Below are 23,722 nucleotides of genomic sequence, written 5' to 3'. Positions count from 1 at the left end.
TTGGTACAGAACTTAATCTATGATTTACCATCACAGTACAATTGAAAAATGGGTAACTACCATTAGAGGCGTACCTTGATGGAAAATTCACAATCGTGGGAAAAGATAAGAGTTGTGAATTGGATTGTGGAATAGCAACACAATAAAGTGAGTCTCCATAAGTTGTGTTTGTGATGTTGTTTCCTAGAAAATTGAAGCTATATTGTGAATGCCAAGGTTGCGGGTAAACCGAGTGATGAAGCCATGGCGGTGCAAGCGGCGGCGACGGAACGGAAACTATGTCTGGTGGATCTGATAGAGAAATCCCAGGCTGGGTAAGCGCAATAGCAAGTTTGGAAACCCTTAGGTCTGTCACTACTGAAGAGTGAAGTTGCTTGTCAACAACATTGAAGGTTGCCTTCGTCTTGCCACAACCATCGAGTTCAACGACAGAATGAACAGAACCTTGGAGCATGTTAGGCTCAACATAATCTGCAATTAATTGTTCAAACGCTTGATCACCACTCAAATTAGAAGCATCTACAACTGGAAAAGCATCGAACCCAGCTTCTGAACTTATCAACTCATCAGTGGTGTACGGTATCGACGCCATCTGTTCCGTGTATGAAATACTCAGGTTCAGAGCACTAATATCTTTCGAAGCATCAATCTCGTCGTGATTTACGTCGATCATTGTTGTAAGCATATGAAACGGTTCATTTGACAACGATTGAGCAGATGAGTTCGAACCACCATTAGAAGCGGAATCCACTTGAAGTGCAACCAATTTCTCCTCAATCCGATCCATACGCGAGATGGAAGCTGAGCGTGACTGCATATATTCAGCGTGACGTATTTCTTCATCTTCCATGAACTTCTTCAATGTTGCATTGAGGCCTTGGATGGCTGCCTCCAACTCGTTCATAGATATATCATCTTCCGCCATGGTGATGGATGAAAGCACCAATGTAATGGTTTCTAAAATTGAAAATGGAATAAAATGATAATTGTGAATTGGCTGTTAAATGAAAGGTAAAATTGATAGATTAGAACTCAATTAAAATTGATGTTCTAGTTACATAGAAACATTAAAGAAAAGATAGAAGAAGACTTAGTCCAAAGACTTAAGCCATTACTCTCAAAGAGAGTACCAAAGGGAGAGAGGAGAAACTTTCATCATTTTTCATTCATACCCACTATTGATCCTCCATTCACTATTTATGCACATCCAAGGTTCCTTTATTTTAGGATCACTAGACATGTGTCCATTTATCTCAACCAATAATATTATGCCAAGTGTATTTCCTCAAATGCTATATTGAATCATAACATATGTCATGCCACTTCACTAGTTGGTACTGAGGACCTCCAAGATAAGCAAACACAAACTCCCGCCTTAAGACAATCTCATATTGGAAAGATAAATAGCCCAGACTCAAGATGAGTTTAAAATAATAATCATGGCACACATACCAACAACTCAGGGTTCATCAAGTCAGCAAGGATTCAATATCAACAACTCCCATTAACAGGGGTTCATCTTCGGACGAACATTCATACTTCTATCCTAGAGTCCCCCTGATCGAATATCTTTGGGCCAACTTTAAACTTGTTTCCTTTAAAGCTCCTTACATGATAAAGACAGTAAAGGCTTGGAGGATGATCATCAATTTAGCAAATATACTAAACTGCGTTCAACTAGTAAAATTTATAAAAATTTATATCTAAAAGGATTGTGAAATTTGTACTTAACTACCATAATTATGATCAAGATGTGTAACTTGGGGGGTTGCACTTGACAATGATTGGTTTAGACTTAAGAAGTAAAAGTAGAATAAACAACGATAAAGTCATGTTTGTTTTCCTTCTCTTTCGCTACTTGGTAAGTGTGTCCCAAGTCTACGAGTGATTTACTTAGTTTCATAGCGCACTAACAAAAATGGTTAAGCCCAATTGTTTTTGAAGAAGTTAAATTAGCTCACTCATATTGACACTAGAGAGAATCGAACGTGAGACCTTGAGGAGGAGCGCACTCCCAAGTCCCAAGCCAATACCACTAGGCCAACCCAAGTGGGTTGGTTAAGCCCAATTGTTAGTTTTAGCGATTAATTTAAGTTTACTTAGTGATAATCACACTTAGTGGTTAATCACATTATTGTTTTCAGTTTGTTATGAATATTATTACAAGTTTATTAGAGATTAGCACTTAAGAGTTAGGGTTTGTTACATAGCTTGTGCTTCAAGCAACCTAACTAGACATTAGTATATAAGCTATCTCTTTGTAAATTTGTTCATATCTCTCAATAAAATTTCACTTTCTCAATTCTTATCATATTACTCATTCTTCTCATTCTCTCTAATTAACAAAATCACACAAAACTAGAAAACCCTAAAAACCCTAAACATGTTACTTGTGTAACAAGCTTCCACAACTGCGCTAACAAATTGGCATCAAGAGCCAGTGGTTTCGTTCTAAGGGGTAATCAAGATCTTCAATCACGCAAATTCAGGAAGAACCATTGAAGGAAGAACCATGAATGGTAACAACAGTTTCAACACTCATCTTCCAATTCTTGAAGCACACAATTTGTAAAGATGGAGTGCAGTGATGAAGAATTTGTTTGGAGCACAAGATTTGCTGGAAATTGTGCAGAATGGTGTTGATTATTTAGTTGCAAATGCCACAGAAGTGAAAAGGAATGCATACAAAGATCTAAAGAAGAAAGATTGCAAGGCTTTGTTCTTGATTTAACAAAGTCTTGATGAAGCAAATTTTGAAAGAATCTCTAAAGCAGTTAGTTCAAAGGAAGCTTGGGATATTCTTTCAAAGAATCATGAAAGTAATGATAAGGTGAAGTTGATTAAACTTAAATCACTGAGGAGGAAGTTTGAATTGATTCAGATGGAGGATGATCAGAAAATTGCTGAATACATCTCCAAACTCATCAATATTGTGAATCAGATGAAGGCTTGTGGAGAAACCTATACTGATCAACAAATTGTTGAGAAGATAATTAGGACTCTATCATCAAAGTTTGATTTCATTGTGGTGGCTATTCAGGAATCAAAAGATGTAAAAACCTTGAAGATTAAGGAGCTGCAGAGTTCATTAGAAGCTCATGAATTGATGGTTTCAGAAAGAAACAATGAAAGATTAATTCAACAAGCCCTGCAAGTTCAAACTATCAAGAAGGATGATTATGATAGGAAGAACTTCAAGAAAAGGAAGAATAACACAAAGGGAGGAAACTGGTCTAAAGGCAAGAACAAAGGATCTGAAAAAGGTGACTCTTCAAAGGAAGGAAGCTCGAATCAAAACAAGAAGAAAGGTTTTGATAAGAAGAAGATTCATTATTTCAAGTGTGAGAAATTTGGACACTTTGCAGCAGAATGTTGGTCTGGTAAAGGAAAACAATCAAAGAATGATGAAGAGGAAGCCAAGATTGCACAAGATGGTTCAGATTCTGATTCATTGTTCATGATAGTTACAACAACTAGTAATGAGAGCTGCAATTCGGAAAGTTGGTTCTTAGATACTGGTTGTTCTAATCACATGACTGGAAACAAAGTATGGTTGAGGGAAGTTGATCATGGAAGGAACACAAAAGTAAAGCTTGCAGATCATATAACATTAACTGTAGAAGGAATGGGGAAGATAACTATTGAAGGAAAGAATGTGAAGATAGCAATAATTGAAGATATTCTTTATGTCCCTAGAATGCAGTGCAATTTACTTAGTGTTGGTCAACTCATTCAGAAAGGTTATTCAGTCACTATGAGGGACAATGTCTTAAAGTTGTTTGATTAACATCAAAGGTTAGTTTTGAAAACTACTCTTGCAAAGAATAGAACATTTCAGACAAATATGATGAATTGAGTGGCGACCTGCCAATGGCATGGTTCCACGGATTTTATAAAAATTTGGAAAATGGTAAATATATGGGAGGGTACATTGAACACAATAACTATTATACTCCCTGACAACTTTGAATGCCCCTGTTCCGAGTCTTTGATCTGCAGATGCTTCAAATCGGAGGTCTTTTGATAGCTGGATGCCCCAAGTGGATTGTGCCTGACTGATGTAGTTACTTTGTCATGATCCTTAACTTTTGCATAGATCGCTCTTTTCGGGTTTCCAATCTATCAGGATAATCATCATTTTTTTTTGTCTCTAATTTTTTCCTGGACCGCCCATTCGGGTTTTCAGTCCACCGAGACGCTCATTTTTTCTTAAGCCGCCTTTTCAGGTTTGCGACTTATCGAGCTGTTATTTTTGACAGAGTATTTATTGACTGCATCGACATTCATAGGACGTGCGAGCTTGTTAACATCTGTAGTCACATGAGTCATTGCACACGGGCCTTCATAGTTAGGCGGCCTCTTGCCCCTGTAGCCTGTTTGGAAAGGTAGTGTCTTTTTTAGCACAAAGTCTCCTTCTTGAATTTCACGGGGATGAACCTTCTTGCTGGAAGTTAGTTTAAACCTCTTTTGATATAGTTGTACAAGGTCTCATGTATTTTAAGTTCAATCAAGCTTGGACTTTAGCAGAACTCCTATTGACAGGACTTTCGACCTCCACGGGAAGAATGACCTCCATGTTGTATACTGAGGGAGGGGGGGGGTGTTACCCCTGTTGAAGTGTGTACTTAAATGCGATACCCATGTAAGGCAACGGTAACATCCCACGACAGTCTTTGTAAGTGAACTACCATCTTCTGACAATCATCTACATATTTGTTTGTAGCTTCGATGCCTAGATGCCCCAGTATGCGAGAAATCTCATCGGGAGTCTCTTCATTCCCCTCATCTTCAGCTTCAGATACAAGGAACTCAAAGTTGGGAGAGAGCACATGGTTAATGTGTTCAACGGGTTTATTAATGGATGATTTATTGTTGATTTTGACAAGTAAATAAAAGTTATGATTATGCAGACATTTGAAAATGATTATTTTTTTTGTATTTTGTATTACCATTTTCCAGAAAAAGCACAAAATAAAAAAACAAAGTCGGAATCAAAACGACTTTTTATTAATGATGGAAAATACATGAGGCAAAAAGCCCTACACAAGTTCACTTTCGTCTTGGGCGGGACAAAAAGTTTTTTTTGAAAAGCAATAAACAACAAACAAAAGCATTATTTGAACAGATGAGTAGTAGAAGGAACATCAAAAGCGACCCAATTGCGGCTATCCACTCCATGTGTCACAACACTAGGTAATATAATATGGCAGTGGATTAAATTTGCACGTCCTAATTCAATCTAAGAAAAGCAAGATATTGGCTTCAATCAGCTTCTGGACTTCAATCTTCAAAGAGAAACATTGCTCGATGTCATGGCCGGGTGCTCCTTGATGGAAGGCACAGGAAAGGTCAGATTGATACCAAACCGGCAACTCGTTAGGCACTCGAGGGAGGCGTTCTAGTTTGGACAAGATTCTCTTGGAGCAATATGGGAAGCAGCTCCGCATATGTCATTGGGATTGGCTCAAACTGCATCCTTGGAGCCTGTTGTCGATGTTGTTGATATTGGCGTTCCAGCCCTTGCTGGAACTGCGAAGCTACCAATGAAACTATCAGGGTACTTTGTAACGCCCTCTTTGTTATTTAATTTTTTTTCTTGAGATAGAGTCGAATTATATGATTTATTTAATCATGTGATATGTTGATATTTTATTGAGTGGCTTTATTTTATTATTTATTAGAATATATTTAGTGGGAGAATATAATTATCGGAAGAATATATTTAGTGGAAGAATATAATTAGTGGAAGAATATATTTAGTGGGAGAATATAGTTAGTGGAAGAATGTATTTAGTGGAAAAATATAATTATTTAGAATAATGAGGCTTTGGGGCAGAATTGGAATTAAGAGAAAATAAGTAGATTAAGGATTTATATATAAAGACGAGAGTCAGAGTTAGAAAATAAGGATTACGTGCAAACTGTTTTTTTGGAGAAAGAGGAGAAACCTAGAGAAGAGAAGTATGTAGAATCCTTGCAATCAATCAATCTAAGGTAAGGGTAAGACTATCATTCTATAATCTTGAGTCTATGATTCTGGAAATATCATTTAACATGTTGTAGGTTTAGTTTTTGAGAATTGGAGAATTAGGGTTAAGAGTGATAATTGATGATTTATGTTATGTTGTTGTTGATTTGTGGTTGTCGATGATTGTTGTTGATAATGTCATATTATGAATTGGGTATGAATTATGTTGAGTTGTTGTTGTTGATTGTGATGATTTTGAATGAATGCGAAGTTTGAATAATATAAGTTGCTTTTCCTGATTTTTTCTTATCTCTGTCCCGAATTTTGAAATGAAAACTGGTATTGATCGGTACAGAATTGGTCTTAGGTGTAAACACGAAAGTTGTAGGTATGGATGTTAGTTTTCTAATGCCGTTGGTCTAACGTCATAATGATTTATAGAACTTGAGTTATGGTCAAATTACTGCACATAGGTCACAGTGAATTTTTATGGACTTTCTGCACAACTTTTTCGATTTCGAAGCGAAAACTGGTATTGATCGGTACATAATTGGCTTTGGGGGTAAACATGAATGTTTTAGATAATTTTGTTAGCTTTCCAGTGGCTTCGGTTTGACATGAATATGATTTTTAGTTTTTGAGTTATGATGAAAATACTCTAAGGAGGTCTTAGCGAAATTGTACGGTGACAACATTCTTTGTTTCATGTTTTTGCGTCTGTTTCACAAGTTTTCTGTTTTGAATTGGTCTTTGGTATAAACATGAAAGTTGTTGATAATTGTGATATCTTTCTAGTATCCTTGGTTTGACATGGAAATATGTTATGTATAATTTATTATGTTTTTTCAAAATTGCATGATGAATTGTTGATGTTTGAATATAATATTAACGATGATTTGTGAAGTTGTTATTAGATGATTTGATGTTGTTTCTGATGATATATATATATATATAATCGTATATGCATTATGTGAATTATAAGTGATGTTTTGAGACGATGATTACATTTTGATATTGTTGTATCTTGAGATTATTGATGTGCTGCCATGTTGCTGTTTACTATTGATTAAAGCTGTATGTGTCGGTCTAAGATGTGAAATGTTGATCCAAATTATTAGAGTCATATAAGACGTTCATGTTGTCTAAGTTGTAAGATGTTGAGTCCATGCATACTCATTTAAAGACGAGGGCTCATGCCCTAGGAGCTTTTGCTCAATAGCGACGAGTGCTCATGCCCTAGGAGTATATTTATGCTCAAAAGCGACGAGGGCTTATGCCCTAGAATGGTACCACATGCATGAGTAAAATGATAGAGTTTCATAGTCGAGTTAAGTTGCATTGTCGAGTCAAGTTGTTAAGTTGATTTATGAAGTTGATATTGATGTTGATTATGAAGTTGATTATGATGATGATAATGATGCTACATGACCATTGTTATGATATATTGATGATGTTTATGTTGTTAAATATAATTGTTGAATTATATGCTTAACATTATTGTTTGTGAATCTCACCCCTTCTGCTTGGAAATGTTGCTCTTCATATGAGTAACTTGCATGTGATTGAGAATAAGTAGCTGTTGATTACTGTCGTGAGTGGCTATCTCTCACTGTGTCTTTAGGTGCTCTGATACGTAACAGGATGGGAACTTTTGTGGCTATTTTCTATTCCTTACGTACTGCTTATGATTTTACATGACTATGATTTAGTTTTTGGATTATTACGAGATGTTTTGATGAGGTCTTCGTGCCAAGACTAATTATGTTGTTGAATTAAATTCCACTGCGAAGTTTTTGAAAATTTATGTTGACCAATTTATGAAAGATGAATTGTTATTTATTCCATTTATGATTTTTAAAAAGTGTAGCATTCCGTTTATGGTGAATGACTCTGATTTATATGTGAAATTTTTATGTTGGGAAAACGGGGTGTTACATACTTAGTCTCTCTAACTCGGCCTGGAGTGTTTGTTACCTCTTCAAGAATGATCGTGGATTTCTTGTTCAAACTGATACATTTTGTTTGCACGAGTGTTATAGGTGCGAGTTGGCTTTGGACGAGGACAGTCAGACCACTTTTGAAACGGGTTGACCTTTTAATAGGAAAAACAAACGTGTGAGACACGGACATGAAACTATGAATGCATGATGAAGGATTATGCTTATACAAAAATGGACACTTTTTTTCCGAAGGACTAATCAAAGTAATCGTAAAATCATGAGGAACATTGTTTTCATTTGATAATTTGAAATTTTAAAAACAGTTCCTTTAAGAGAAAAAGAAAAGTCAAGGGAAAAGACCCCAACAAAAGTTAAGGTCTAATTAAGACTTTTGGAAATGTATTTTTTAGGTGTTCCTCTTTACAAGGTTCATACCTCTGATTTTTAAAAAAAACTTATCTAATTCGGTATTTAATGAGAAAAAGTTTATGAATGAATCCATGTATGCATGATTATGCTACACAAACGGTGAAAACATGGTGAGGTTTAAGTCCATAATGTTGAGGTCGAGGGTAAACACATTCGGTAAGGACTATGGTTTCATATGTACCTGTATCACGAGTTCTACCAGGTTCCCAAAGTCTACAACCACTTCCAAATATTATCGGGTTACACGATTACTCTTAATCCAATGACATTCGTAGGAAAGTCTTGTTTGAGTGTAGTATCGCGTATCAACTAATTCAAGATTACTCTTGATCAGCCACCGCACTACGTCCTAAAAGGCCAAGATGGGTTAAAGGTAACTAAAGGTCCTCAACTTCGACGGTTACTTGAAAATAATAGTTAGAAACACAATTACTCATGTCAACATAGTATTACTTCCAAGAACCTCCATTGAGCGGTAAAGGTGAGAAAAACACAAGAAGGGGGGTTGAATTGTGTTTTGAAAAATTCTTCATTTCTCCGAAATCTGAAACACACTGGTCAGAAGCTAAGTGAGACAACTTTTGAAGTGATAATCAGAATCTGAACGCAGCGGATAAAAATAGAGAGAGAGAAGAAGAAAGACACAAAGCAATTATACAAGTTCCTTCCACAAACCGGAAGTAGTCCCGTCCCCCTTGCACTTCCAAGGAGAGTTCACTAAAATGTAATATCTGATTACAATTGCTCAAGCACACAGCAAGAGACTTCCTTTGCTCAAGCACACTTTGCAAGAGTCTTCCTATGCTCAAGAACACAGTCAAGAGACTTCTATGCTCAAGCACAACTACAAGAGTCTTCCTATGCTCAAGAACACAGTCAAGAGACTTCTATGCTCAAGCACAACTGCAAGAGACTTCTAAACAAACAAGATTACAAAGAAAAATGTTTGAGGTTGAACACTTGATATACAATCAGAGGTGCTCACAATACAAATTAGATAAGACTCTAAGACTTAAGAATTTCTAGGATAAGACTTGAGAAACAGAAATTCTAAGTGAATGCAGAACAATTTTAGCAGAGGTTTGGCACTTGTAAAATGTTGATGAGTCTTTCGTTCAACATTACCAAATCTCTAAGTCTTCACTCATTTATATAGAGGTGTGAAAGAGACGTTGTGAAATTGGCAGCACATCAAAAGAGTCGTTGTTGAAGCTTGATCTTTCACCATTGATCTTTTGCCTGATTTGGTTGTTGTCCTATGAAGAACCAATTTGAAATCCATTCCTAATGCGAAGGAACATCTTTGCATGCATAGCTGTTATTCTGGAGTTGTTTTCTTGTCTTGTAGCGTGGACACAAAACAGAGTAGTTGAGAAGGTGGTTGTAAGCTCTGACTCCCCTTGAGTCTGATAGTCTTTAAGGTGAGGTTTGTAAGCTCCTCCTAAGTTCTATCCAAGTTAATTAAATTCTTTTAACGCACAATAATATTTCAAAATGGAAAGAAGTAGATTATAGATAAGAAGAATGGTTCACTTAACTTTATTTGAAATTTGATACTCCTTCTTACGTTCAATGCTTATACCTTTCAGGTAAAGATGATAGAAGTTTTTCAAAATAATTTTTCAAATATCATTAATGGGGCTCAGAGCCTTTAAATACTATCACATATACTCCCCCTTTTGTCATTAGCAAAAAGAAAATAAGCACTTAAGACAAAAAGATACTGAGAAAAACTCAAACAAGGAGAGAGTATAAACTATAATCAGAACTTATAAACTATAATCAAATAATAACAATCAGAGCAATATGTATCAAAACAAAACAATAATATAGATCAGAGCAAATCATGTTATAAAATTCAAAGATACAGATCAGAGCAAACATAGAATGAAGTATAAACAAGATATGATGAAGTTCAGTTCAGATCCTATAAACATTCAGAAGCATAAAACACAACAACATAATAAAACTAAGGTGTGCATCTTATGGTTAGGTTGTTGCATCATTGCTTTCATGAGAGAAATTTCTTCAGACTGTTTCTTCAGGAGCTCTGCTTGTTGCTTCACAATATCTTCAAGTGCTTGCTGCCTCTGAAGAAGAGAATCTTCCTTTGCCTTTGATTCTGCCAGTTTCTTCTTTAGCATCTTGAATACCCTTGCTTCTCTTGATATGTACTCTGATTCTGTATAGAAAGGCTCATAAGCTAGGCATAAAACTGGACCTCTAGCTTGCTCAGCTTGTTGCAGATTCTTCAACAATCTTTTCACTGCAGCAGCTTGAATCCTAACACACTTCTTGCTCACGGCATCTATTAAGTCAGAAGCTCTGTTCTTCAATGATGTCCATTGGTCCTCATAGTCAAGTGAAAGAGTGGGAACTCTTCTCAGTTGCACTAGAGTTTGCATGTCAGAGCTAATCTTGAGCAACTCAGTGTCAATGTAATCAGATTCCAAGATGTTTAAAGGTGGTTGGTCAAAAATCTCAATGTCAGATGAGGTTGATGGTTGGTCAGAAACACTAAGTGTTTGAATCTGATTGGGAGATGGGGGTTGAGTTTGTTCAGTTTTTGGGGTTGAATGAAGTTTGTTTGCTTAGGAGCGGTAAGTTCAGGAGCATCTGGTTCAGAAGTGGTTTGTTTAAGAATAGTAGGTTCAAAAACAGTTTGGTTAGAGCTTGTTGAGGGGGCCATTTATGCGTCAATCTATATGTTGGGTGGTTGTTGTTGTGATGATGAAGTCTTTTGTGGTTCAGGTGCTTGGTGTTGGGGGCTTTCTAAAACAACTTTCTTAGAAACAATTGCTTCAGAAGCTATTTCAGAGGCTTTTTCTGAGTTTGAGTTAGCCTCATCAGGTACAATCATGTTGAGAGGTTGGATGACTTGTGGTTGAAGACGATGATGTAGGGGTAATCTTTCACAGATTTGGTTTCTTCTCTCAGACATTTCTCCTATCTTTTGATAAATCAAGTGACCAATAGGCTCATAAGAGCTTGTCTGAAAGGGCTTCTTGTTGTTCTTGGTTGATGTTGATTGGCTTTTTGTAAAGTTGAGATAGCGTTGTCCTAGAGGTATATCATCATAATCAGAAGATGATGATGATGAGGATGAGGATAAGGATGAGGAATCTGATGATACATTGACAACTTCTTCTGGCTTAGCTTCAGAATCCTTTTGAACAGATCCGCTTGCAATCAACAATAAGTTCTCTGCTTCTAAGGTCACTTGTTGTTGAAGATCCTTAGTAGCTTGAATAGCTTCTACAGCAATGGCGGCAGCTTCTTTTTTGACAAACCTAGATGCAGGAACTTCAATCTCTTTTGATAGCTTCAAGGCCTTCTGAAGAGCCTGAGCAGCAGCTTCTTCCTCCTTTTTCTTCTTCAATTCCCTTATTACCAGATCAGTTGAGGCTTCCACACCTTCTACTTCCTCAACTACATTGGGAGATTCCTTTATCTTCCTTATTGCAGGCTTCCTCTTCTTCTTATGCACTGGAGGTTGTTCATGAGCTGTTCCAGTTTCAGAAGCAGCAGCTTTGCCACTTCTGGTCTTTCTCTTCAGGATCACATCAGTGTCCAGGTCCTGAACTTCTTCCTCAATTGATGGTAATCCAGAACCACCAATTTTCATCTTGTCAGAAGCTTTCTTCTTAATTGACTTCTTGGAAGATTTCCCCATTTCCAAATACTCTTCTTCTGACATTTTTTTCTCTTTCTCTTTCTGCTTCCTTCAACTGGTAGCTTAGTTCCTGGCATCTCCTCAGGAACTTCCTCCAAACCTATATACTCACAAGTTCTTGTGAAATGATCACTCAGAAGTGCCATTTGAACTGCAAGAGAATCCTTCTTACATATTGGGGGGAAATCAGCATTCAGTTGTGAGACTACCATGATTCACTGATATCTGACTTCAGAGGCGTGAACTCCTGAATCAGAAACATGTTCTTCATGGTTCTTCCATTGATCACCTTGCCAACCACTTTATCCAACATTGTATCAGTGTAGAACCTAATTGCACTGAGTGCTGCAATTATTCCTCCTTGATGGAAGATTTCAGAAAGCCGTCTTCCACAAGGTACCCAGGATCTATTCTTGTATTTAAAGATGTACTTTGAAGATATACTTTGGCAGGTTGATTTTCACCAAGGTACCCAAACTATTGTATTTGATCTATTCTTCCACAAGGTCTTCCAAAGTTGATTCTCCATGTATTTGAAGATATACTTTGGCAGGTTGATTTTCTCCCCTTTGATGAGATGGTGGATGAAAACTTTATGTGTCAATGAAGGTTGGTCACTGCCACCACCCTTTGGTAGCAGGTTCTCATATTGGATTTTCAGAAGTATCTTTTTCGCCATATCCAAGTCAGCATACTTCTTTGGTACTGTTGAGTTGAAGAGAGTCATGTGGACAATGTCATTCCAGAAGCTTTCTTTAGCACTTGAAATCTCTATTCTAGAATATTTTCCAGAAGCTTCTACGCCAATCACTGAAGCAATCACCTCCTGAGTGATTCTTATGGGAACTCCCATCACAGTTGATCTGATTTCAGTCCCATTAAAAGGTTCCAGCATCATTTCTTCCCTCGTTTTCCCAGCAAGTTTTGGATAACGTAGAATCAGATCCCTTTTTTCTGCATCTGCTGCTTTTCTGTTGAAGATAGATGCTCTTACCCAGAAATGCCTTACCAAGGCCTTATAAGTAGGACCATTCAGCATCTTAAAGTATTCCTGCCAGCCTTGAGTATTGTAAAATCCCTTGATGTTACAACCGTGATGCAGAAGAGATGAGATGTCAACTGGATTTTCAACCTGTACATCCAATTGATGTTCTTTAAGCTTCATAGTATACCCATCCATTAGATACGCAACCCTTTCTGGTTGCTGTTGTTGCATGCTAGATGTAGATTCTGGAATATCTTGTTTCAAGCTTGAGGATGCCATTTGATGTTGATGATGATGACTTAGGGTTCTAGGGTTGAAGATTGCGCTTACTTCGTAAGAACAGGTTTGAAAGATGAAGTGTTTGTTGTGAAGTGAGTAGTGTGCGAATTGACAAAGTGTTAAGAGTAAAAATGATTGCAATTCAGAAAACAGCAAACAAACATAACATTAATGACAATGGGGGCACGTGAAAGTACTTTCAAAGCATTTAAATCATCATTGCCCTTTTTAGTTATACACCAATACAGATAGGCCACGTCAGAAGTTTTCAAAGTAACTGCCAAGTTAGTTGGCCAGTGCTTCCAAAAAGTAACTTCCAACGTTTCAACTAACTCTACTATTCAGAAGCATAAAATCCAGCTTCTGGACTTCAGATGCTGACGTCATTTTCAGAAGCACATTTTCCTCAGAACCTCAATAAAGTGCTTCTGATGGACCACAACTTCTGAACTGACTTCAGAACCTAAAATCCTATTCAGGAGCAAGCAAGCTTTAATCAGACACAAAATGCATGTTCAAATTTTTCTTTATAAAATCAAATCTTTCAACAGTTAAAGGCCTAGTAAATATATCAGCCCATTGATTCTCAGTATCAATGAATTGTATATCTAAAATTCCTTTTTGAACATAGTCTCTGATAAAGTGGTGTTTGATTTCAATATGCTTAGCTCTTGAATGCAAAATTGGATTTTTAGACAAACAAATAGCAGCAGTATTATCACAATAAATGGGAATACTGTTAGCAATTATCTGATAGTCTTCCAACTGATGTTTCATCCAAAGTAGTTGTGTACAACAACTTGCAGCTGAAATGTATTCTGCTTCTGCTGTAGACATATCAATAGTTGTTTGTCTTTTGCTAGCCCAGGATATCAGATTATCACCCAGAAATTGACAATTGTCACTGGTTGACTTTCTTTCAATCCTATCACCAGCATAGTCAGCATCACAGAATCCAATTAGCTTATAATCTAAGGATTTCCTATAAAGGAGTCCAAGATTAGTTGTTCCCTTCAAATACCTGAAGATTCTCTTGACAGCAGTCATATGAGATTGTCTAGGATCTGATTGGAATCTTGCACACAAGCATACACTGAATAAAATATCTGGCCTAGATGCAGTGAGGTATAACAAAGAACCAATCATACCTCTATACAGCTTCTGATATACTTTTGCTCCTTCATCTTCTTTGCTTAAAATGTATGTTGGATGCATTGGAGTGTTCATCACTTTACAATCTTCAAGCTTAAACTTCTTCAGAAGCTCCTTTGTGTATTTTGTTTGATGAACATAGACTCCATCTTTACATTGATTGATTTGAATGCCCAGGGAGAACTTCAGCACTCCCATCATGCTCATTTCAAATTCATCCTGCATTAACTTAGAGAATTCCTTGCAAAGAGATGCATTAGTAGAACCAAATATTATATCATCAACATATATTTGCACAACAAGAATATCTTTCCCAAGGGTCCTTCTGAAGAGTGTTGTGTCAACTTGACCACTATTAAAATCATTTTTGATTAAGAAATTACTTAGTCTATCATACCAAGCTCTGGGAGCTTGTTTCAAGCCATATAGTGATTTCTTCAGTTTGAAAACATGATCATGATGCTTAAGATCCTCAAAACCAGGAGGTTGTTTGACATACACTTTTTCTTCTATGACACCATTAAGAAATGCACTCTTGACATCCATTTGAAATAATATTATGCCATGATTAACTGCATAGGAAAGAAGTAACCTGATTGCTTCCAATCTCGCAACTTGAGCAAATGTTTCAGTGCAATCAATGCCTTCTTGTTGACTATAACCATGTGCAACAAGTCTTGCTTTGTTTCTTGTTACTTCTCCTTGCTCATTCAACTTGTTTCTGAATACCCATTTTGTTCCAATAATGTTCTTATGCTGAGGCTTGGGTACCAGATCCCACACGTCGTTCCTTTGAAACTAATCAAGCTCTTCTTGCATAGCTAGTATCCATCCATCATCTGAAAGTGCTTCATCAACTGTTGTAGGTTCAATCATTGATATCAGTCCAATCATTGATTCTTCTTGTCTGAAGTATGATCTTGTTCTTCTAGGACTATCTTTGTTTCCAATGATTAGATCCTTAGGATGTGAAGACTTGTCCTTGAATGTGTTTCTTGGATGATCTGCTTGATGTGAGCCATCTTGTGTTTCATCAGAAGCAGCTTCATCTTGTGCTTCTGAGGTGGGTTCAGCTTCTGGACTGTCTTCAGATTCAGCTATCTGATCAGGTTCTAGAGTATCTTCAGGAACCTGTATCTCTGCAAAACTTTCATCTTGCTTTGGAGTTTTATCTCCAAGCTCTTTGTCATCAAATTTAACGTGCCTTGATTCTTCAACACAAAGTGTTTCTGAATTATACACTCTGTATGTCTTTGACCTTTCAGAGTAACCTAAGAAGATTCCTCTTTGGGCCTTGGCATCAAATTTCTTTAGGTAGAGCTTGTTATTTAGAATGAAACATGTACATCCAAATTGATGACAGTAAGAGATATTGGGTTTTCTTCCTTTAAAGAGTTCATATGCTGTTTTCTCCAAGACAAGTCTGATATAGATCCTATTCTGAACGTAACATGTTGTATTCACTGCTTCTACCCAAAAATGTTTTGCCAAATTGTTTTCATGGATCATGGTTCTGGCCATTTCTTGTAAAGTTCTATTCTTTCTTTCTACAACCCCATTTTGTTGTGGAGTTCTAGGAGAAGAGAATTCATGGACAATTCCATGTTTTTCACAAAAAGCTTCAAATGGCTCATTTTCAAACTCTCCACCATGATCACTTCTGATTTTCAAAATCTTTGTTTCTTTTTCATATTGAATTTGTGTGCAGAAGTTATTGAATACATCATATGCATGGTCTTTACTTCTCAGGAATTTCACCCAAGTCCATCTGCTATAATCATCAACAATGACTAATCCATATTTACTTCCATATAAGGATGCAGTACTGACTGGTCCAAACAAATCAATATGGAGTAGTTCTAAGGATCTGGAGGTTGAAACAATGTCTTTAGTTTTAAAAGATGATTTCACAATTTTCTCTCTCTGACATGCACCACAGAGTGCATCTGAATGATAGTCAATTTCTGGTAGGCCTTTGACAAGTTGTAACTTACTAAGCTTAGAGATTAATCTCAAGTTAGCATGTCCCAACCTTCTGTGCCACATCCATTTCTTATCATTCACTGATAGAAGGCAAATTACCTTCTGGTCAACCAGTTCAGAAAAATTTGTAGACATTTTCTATCCTTTTTCCCATGAACATAATGGATTTGTCTTCCTTGTTGATTACAGTACAGTTGGCTTTTTCAAATAACACATCATAACCATTATCACAAAATTGACTAATTCTCAAAAGGTTATGTTCAAGACTATCTACCAACCATACATTATTAATTGAGGTAGAGGAACCGCCAATAGTTCCTGTACCAATGATCTTGCCAGACTGGTTGCCTCCGAACTTCACATTTCCTCCCTCTTTCATTGTTAGGTTGAGGAACATGGACTTCTCTCCTATCATGTGTCTTGAGCAACCGCTGTCTAGGTACCATGATTTTTGTTTCTCCTTTGCTCTTAGACATACCTGCAATATTGACATTTTCAGATTTAGGTACCCATTGTCTTACGGGTCCTCTGAGGTTAGTACTAGAAGTTTTACTCTTCACTTCTTGTACCTTGTGCTGTGAGTTTGGTTGCTTCTGATTAACCATCACCTTAGGTTTAACAACCTTTGGTTTTGATACTTCAGGAGCAGTAACTGTTCTCTTCTGAAACTTAGACTTCTGAATCTCATATTCTGGTTTCATCAGACTCTGAGGAACAGGTTCTGATCTCTTTTGAATCCTGATTTTTGAAGTCTTGGAATTATATTTGATCAAAGCCTTTGGCTTAAAGTTCTTTGGCTTTGAAGTAATCTTAGCCTTAGAGCTAGAAGCTTCAGGTTCTGATTGAACAACAGTTTCCAACTCAGCACCTTCAGGTATAAAGAAGGTTTTCAATCATTCCTTGATGCATTCACAACATGCTTTGAGACTGATTTCATTAGGTTTCCCTCCTGAAAAACCAATCCCTCTGCGATTCACTACTACAGAAATGACATTTCACATCAGTGGAAATCGACTTTTCACATCGGGTCCCAGCCGATGTAACTAAAGGTGATGTTGAATGTCCGTAACATTTCACATCGGGTAGTGAACCGTTGTGATAAGTCGTTTTCCACATCGAGCAGTTTTCCACGGATTTGATATGTGATTATTAAATACTAAAGAAGAGTTTTTCACATCGGCTGTACTATTGTAACTGATGTCAAATAAGTATAATTCACATCAGCTATAAGATTCACCGATGTGAATTTAAGTTCCATATATTATTCAAATTCATATTTCACATCAGCTAACATTCCCACCGATGTGAAAAATACTGATATAATATTATCAATATTGAGTAGCTTACTGCAGTGCCAAATCTGCAACAAATCAGAACCCATAGCTGATAAATCATTAGAAAACAGGTTTCATGCTTTGTAGACAAGTGGTTGTACAAATATCATTTCTCATCTACAAATGCTTCGTCAGCCTAATTCAACAGGCAATAGTCAACATTCACTTAAATGTTGGAAATAAATGAATCCGGGCATCCAGGTTGTTTGTGTGCACAACAGGACATCTAAACTATAGACATTATCCCAAATATGTGACTAATTAATTAACTTGATAATTGAATCATAAAATAAAACCAAAATCTAAAAAATAAGATCTGCAGCAGATTTATCATTTTCATAATAGGACCACTTTCACATATTGCAGTCTCTGCATAGTACATACCAGAATCTATCACAGCTCTATTAAAATTCTACACTTTTACATAGGCAATTTAAGTCGATTGAATACTTACAATTTTATTCACAGTACTTAAAATTCTACCCTTTCACATAGATTTTTGTCATGCCGGCCTTATCCACTTCTCATGGCGTTTTGGTGGAGATTTGACAATATCCAGTTACAAGAATGCTATAAAAATGAAAACACAATCACTAAGTAGCTTATTTATATCAAAATGAAAAAAAATACTAGTTAGCTTAATATAGCAACAACATGCAGCAAAAATAAAACAATTACTATCTAGCTTATTAAAAGCTTCCTAGCTTAATTCAAAATTTCTCCAATTTCGTCACCAAATAAATATAACAATTAGTAAGTATCTTATTAAAAACTTACTATAGCTTGTGAAGAGAGAAATTAGTGAGAGTGTTTGATAAGAGAGAAATAGATGAGAAATATAGTAGATTTGATGAGGTGTTTGATATAAGAGAAAGAAGGCGAAGCACTTGGTTGACATAAAATTGGTGACATTGATGATATTGACCAATCACAATGTCACAATCCTTGTGAAAGAGAGAGAAAAAAGCCACATGTGACATTGTGGTTGGTCAATGTCGCCAATGTCACCAATTCTATGTCACTCAAGTGTTACAAAGAAATTAGTTTGCTCAACAAAAACAAAAAAAAGAGAAAGAAGTGTGATTATTTTTGAAAAGACAAAAGTACCCTAGAACTTAAAAACTATAATACATTATTGTATTGTTTAAATTTTATTTTTATTTTTATCAAAATCCGTTATTTTTATTACTAGTACAATTTAAAAAGTAATAATTTATGTAATTAAACTATTTTTCAATTTAATTAATACATTTATCTAGTAATGTATTTTAGATTGTATTAGTCTCTTTTAAAATATATGTAAGATTTTATACAAACCAGTACCGGTGGTTTTTTTTTTTTAATTGAAGTTACTTGCATGTATAAATAAATAATAAATAATACTAAATATATTGAAACAAAGCGATAGAGTTAAAACTGAGAAAGAATAAAGAGGGACCTTACCTGAGGTATATTGTGTAGAAGAGGATCCAGCTCCAAGAATTAAAGAACAAACAAAATTGTCTGTGGCCCTTGTAGTCATAGAGGGGTCTTACCCTTTGAACTAGAAACTCCTAAAACCATAAAAAACCATCCAAAAAGAAATGTTAGTTTCAAACCATTATTGTTTTTTGTTTGGTACTATGTCATGAAATTTCGGACCTTTGAGAGAAGTATCCTTGCTCCAACGTGTTTGTTATAGTAGGAACAGACCCATAACAAACTACTTGTACTATACAACCTTGTCATAGGCATAGCCTTTAAAACTTCGAAGAAAATTTGAAGCATGCTGCCAAATATGTTAAAGGCAGGTAAGACAAACACTCAGAATATTAACAGATCACAATAACTTTCAGATTCAGATAAGTGATACATGCAACAAGAGGAGTTGCTTCCTTCATTTCCAAAGCTGCACATGCTTTAGATATATCTTCGATGGCATCACTCATGTAGGACAGGAGGACATCTGATTCCTCTAGATCGTGAAATATTAAACAAATTGGAAGTCCCAGACCCTTGAGGGTCATCCTCAATTCGTCTTAACTTTGACTCAATATCTGTAAATTACGAAAGAAGAGCTTCACATTAAAATAAAGGAGGTGAAGGCACCGTTGATCATAAATTGTTTGCCTAAATGCAGGGAAAACTAACGAGAAAGAGAGTATGAACTTGGGCATGACACTTAATAACAGTCACCCAAGAATAAAAGACTACTTCTGTATGGTTAAACTAGGGTTTGAATGCATGCAAAAATCAAGTTCATACCGTCGATTGTGGTTTTACAAGAGGCAAAACATTCAAAGTTGTCCTTAACCAACTGCTTTCTCTGCTCAGTACGACTTTTATAATCGGTTTTCAAAGCCAGTGCACCAGCCTCCAGGTTAGCAACACTTGTATTACAGTGTATCCGTGATAAGAACAGTTTTGCATCAAAGTTCTTTCAGTGTAGTATCCATGATAAGAACAATTTTGCATCAAAGTTCTTCGAAAATTACAGAAATTTCTTTGTACAGTTGCACCAATGAAACTGTCATATCATCACCAACACTTGGGTAGAAGCACATACATGAAAACCATAAGAGCTTAAATAAATTAGATATAACTTAATTGCACAACAAATTTCTAGTAGAAACGTTCATCAGAAGTCAGAGCTCACAATAAACTTCAAGTACTATATTTTACTTCTAAAAGAAAGGGAATACGGGGTTCTAAGTTCTCACAAGTCTTTGAAAAAGGCATTGACATAATAGTATACCATAGTGATTCAAAAGATAGAAGAACAAAAGTTCTTACCAATTCATTAGACATAAAATAAACACCTGCATGACAAAAATGCAGCAATATATATGTTTCATAACTATGAAATTTGACATTGACAGTGCAGGATGCAGACCTTCTCAACACCAGCACTGCAATATTTGTTATGTATGTCTATTTTCAAATATTAGCTAAAAAAACATTGTATTAGAAAACATATATTAGAGATACTAGATCAGACCCTTGTTTCAAAGCCTGGACAGTTGATAAAAATGTAGAAAGTAAGAAGCAAACAATACCTTAAATTACTCTTGTTTCTTGAACAAGAACCAATCATAGCAGAACAAGTAAATAAATTCCTCACAATCATTTCATCAAACACATTACGTGCCTTCTCCAAAATTCAATTAATAGCAAATTCCTTCGCCTAGTGACACATTTCATCATCATCATCCTTCGCCTAGTGACACATTTTAGTAAATTCCAACTTATTAGCATCATAGTAATGAGTCATTTCATCAAACACATTACGTGCCTTCTCCAAAATTCAATTAATAGCAGATTCCTTCGCCTAGTGACACATTTTAGTAAATTCCAACTTATTAGCATCATCGTAATGAGTTGTGTAGAAAAGTTTCCTATGAAACAACTCAAACTAGATTATATGTTTATAAACATCCTAAAAAAACACAATATTTGAGTCCATGAACAGTTAAAAGTAGTTCCGACAGAGAACTAGGAATCAATAGCCATAAATTATTAAGATCATTGTATAATCATGGATAGTATCCCAACAGCAAAAGCACTTTCAGTCAGATAGCTCATATGCAGAGTCAACAGACAGACACAATACCATTTCAAAACCAAATACGGGAATGATAATACAAACCTTTTGCAGCAGCCTTTGCAGCTCGTTGAGCTTCTTGAAGTTCACGTCTTTCAGCTTTTGTGAGTTTTGGTTTCTGTTGTTTTCAACTATTAGATTGGTCTTTCATTTCCCCAGCTGACCCTCCTCCTTTGTGTGGTTTTTCTTTTTCTAAAGGTGAAGAAGAAAAGGGTAACAAAATCAATTTTTCTTTAAAAGACATCTCATATAAATTGACAACAAGAAAATCAGGCCGATTCCAATTATTATGATAATATAATTAAACTAATACACACATATAGATAAACTTCTATAAAGGGGATAGCATTTTACTTTCAAGTTTCAACTACATCTAGAGTTAACAAATCAAAACCCATTAGTACAACAAAACAGGTTAAACTAATACACATTTAAGCATAATAAAAAAAGCATAAAGAGGAATATGCTAGTGGTAATATGTTCGTCTGCATGCTAGTATATATATAACTTATGTTCTCTCGCTAGTTAATAGCTTAAAATTAGTTTTTATATATTCCAAACAATATCCTGCTTTTTAAACCTATTATGTAGAATGTATTACTCAATTTCACAAACCCAATTCTAGAAACCTTGTCCTATCTATGCACTATCTAGAATTCTAGATCAAACCAAAATTTGATGATTAATCTTTCTCCTTCATATTTCACAAAAAGCTCAATCAAGTTTCTAATTAATTCACCCTACATTGATGAAACTCAAATACAATGGTCTCAACTAGTATTCTCCAAGTTCAATTTCAAACAAACCAAATCATAGATTATTATCAAAATCAAAATCAACACAGAATAAAAAAAAATCTAAAGAATTTCTGACCAGGAATCCCAAAAAGGGTAACAAAATCAAGACAATAATAAGAAAATAAAAACAGAACGGAGACAACAAAATTCAATTTTTCTCTTTAAAAGACATCTTAACATACATCGGAAATTCAACATGAAACTCACAAATCAGAAATTCAACATCAAATTCAGTTGAATTAGAATGAAAGTATCTAAAACCTAAAATTCAAAAATTAGATCAAATTCAGAAACTAGAAGCATGAAACTCACAAATCAGATAGTAAGAGTCAGAGCTTTAAAGACCACGAGTTTGAACAAGTTTTGAGAGAACGCAACTTCGAGCTTTTTGAAGAACATCTATCTGAGCGAACCCAACTTTGAGCATTTCGAACAACTTCGATTTAAGGGAAGCTTAGCTTGAAGCTTTGCGGTGGTTGAGAGGTCAGATTAAGAGAAAATCAAAACATGTGAGTGAGAGAAATAAGAACAACGAGATTCACCTGATTCAGATTTCAACGAGTGAGTTCACATCGAGATTGAGTGAGTGATTCAGATTGAGATTCATGTTCAACAGATTGAGATTCAGATAGAGTGATTCAGGTCCAATTTTTAGGGTTCACTCGTTTGGGGTCCAGATTCGATTTTGGGGTTTAGTCGTTTGGGGATAAGGGTAAAAACATCTCCAATTGCAGTTTGTTGTTCGATTTTGAGTGAAGAGGGAAAACCAAAACGTTTTTGAGTGATTGATTGAGTTTGGGAGGAGAAGGGTTTGATGTTAGGTTTCTCTGCAGAGGAAAGTGAAGAGGGGAAAACGTGTAAGTGTGAAAACGTGAAAGGAAAGGCTAAATTGGAAAAGTGACATGTTTTTGCCCACAGGTATATGCGACTGATGTCAAAACAAGTTCATCAAAATTGCAAAAATGACACCGCGTTTGCTTTTCCCTACAGGTGTTATTCCCACTGATGTGAAAAAGCTTCAGTTACAAATTTTCCCCTCAGTCATTTACTGCACCGATGTGAATACCCCGCCGTTTGACATTTCCCATCAGGTATTTGACCACTGATGTGGATATCCTGTTGTGAAATGTGTTTTTTCTAGTAGTGATTGTTTCTGTAAATGCTGTAAATCATTGAAGCAAGTCTACTTCTGTCAATGCCAGACATGATAAAATCTTCAAGAGCAATTTCATGGTAGCTTAAAGGTTTTCCTTTACACTTTTCTTGTAGCTTCTGACATAAGAACCTGAGCTTATCTTCATAAGTTTTACAAATGAAGTCAAAGCTCTAAGTCCTTCCTCAGAAGCCTTCAGATCCAATAGAGTTGATTCTTGTTGTTGCATTAAATCAACGTATTTTTCTTTTAAATCCTTCAACTCATTGGTTCTTACTTCAAAATGTGTAAGGAGTTCTTTAAGTGACTCAACAAGTTCATCTCTGGGAATTTTAGAATATACCTCGTTTTCATCTTCAGAGTCTGGTTCTGCTCCAGCTTCTGAAGTTGTTGTAGCTACTAACCCAACAGCTATCTTTGCACCTTCATCAGCTTCCTCTTTATCAGAT

At 35.9% G+C, this 23,722-nt stretch overlaps 1 protein-coding gene and 1 long non-coding RNA gene across 4 annotated transcripts; one reads left to right on the top strand and one right to left on the bottom strand.

Moving 5' to 3' along the window:
* The first annotated feature begins 2,574 nt into the window (after positions 1 to 2,574).
* LOC146914877 (uncharacterized) lies at positions 2,575 to 3,787 on the top strand. The gene is made up of 2 exons (XM_085721159.1): positions 2,575 to 2,636; positions 2,737 to 3,787. Exons 1-2 carry the CDS (start codon positions 2,575 to 2,577, stop codon positions 3,785 to 3,787), a joined length of 1,113 nt encoding a protein of 370 aa, XP_085577285.1.
* A 14,210-nt stretch (positions 3,788 to 17,997) lies between these two features.
* On the bottom strand, positions 17,998 to 22,964 carry LOC146914876 (uncharacterized). 3 transcript variants are annotated; one of them, XR_015014426.1, is made up of 8 exons: positions 22,663 to 22,964; positions 22,433 to 22,585; positions 21,369 to 21,515; positions 19,988 to 21,050; positions 19,596 to 19,779; positions 19,385 to 19,511; positions 19,187 to 19,296; positions 17,998 to 18,313 (listed from the first exon to the last, which is right to left on the bottom strand). It is a non-coding gene; the product is annotated as an uncharacterized LOC146914876 (long non-coding RNA). The 3 variants fall into 3 exon arrangements; XR_015014427.1 differs by lacking the exon at positions 22,663 to 22,964 and having other exon boundaries at positions 19,988 to 20,269; positions 20,779 to 21,050; positions 22,433 to 22,638; XR_015014425.1 differs by lacking the exon at positions 22,663 to 22,964 and having other exon boundaries at positions 22,433 to 22,638.
* Between the last annotated feature and the right edge of the window lie 758 nt (positions 22,965 to 23,722).

Source organism: Medicago sativa, chromosome 6 (assembly GCF_051527215.1).
Source record: "Medicago sativa cultivar Bolivia chromosome 6, Bolivia_mono, whole genome shotgun sequence".
Taxonomy (NCBI): domain Eukaryota; kingdom Viridiplantae; phylum Streptophyta; class Magnoliopsida; order Fabales; family Fabaceae; genus Medicago; species Medicago sativa.
Note: the sequence above shows the minus strand (reverse complement) of the source record. Positions and strands in the feature narration are given on the sequence as shown.

Excerpts from the sequence above, each read along its gene's own strand:
- LOC146914877 (XM_085721159.1), top strand. The coding sequence starts at position 2,575 with ATGGAGTGCAGTGATGAAGAATTTGTTTGGAGCACAAGATTTGCTGGA. Across the intron at positions 2,637-2,736 it reads GCTGGAAATTGTGCAGAATG|TCTTGATGAAGCAAATTTTG; the intron begins GTGTTGATTATT and ends GATTTAACAAAG.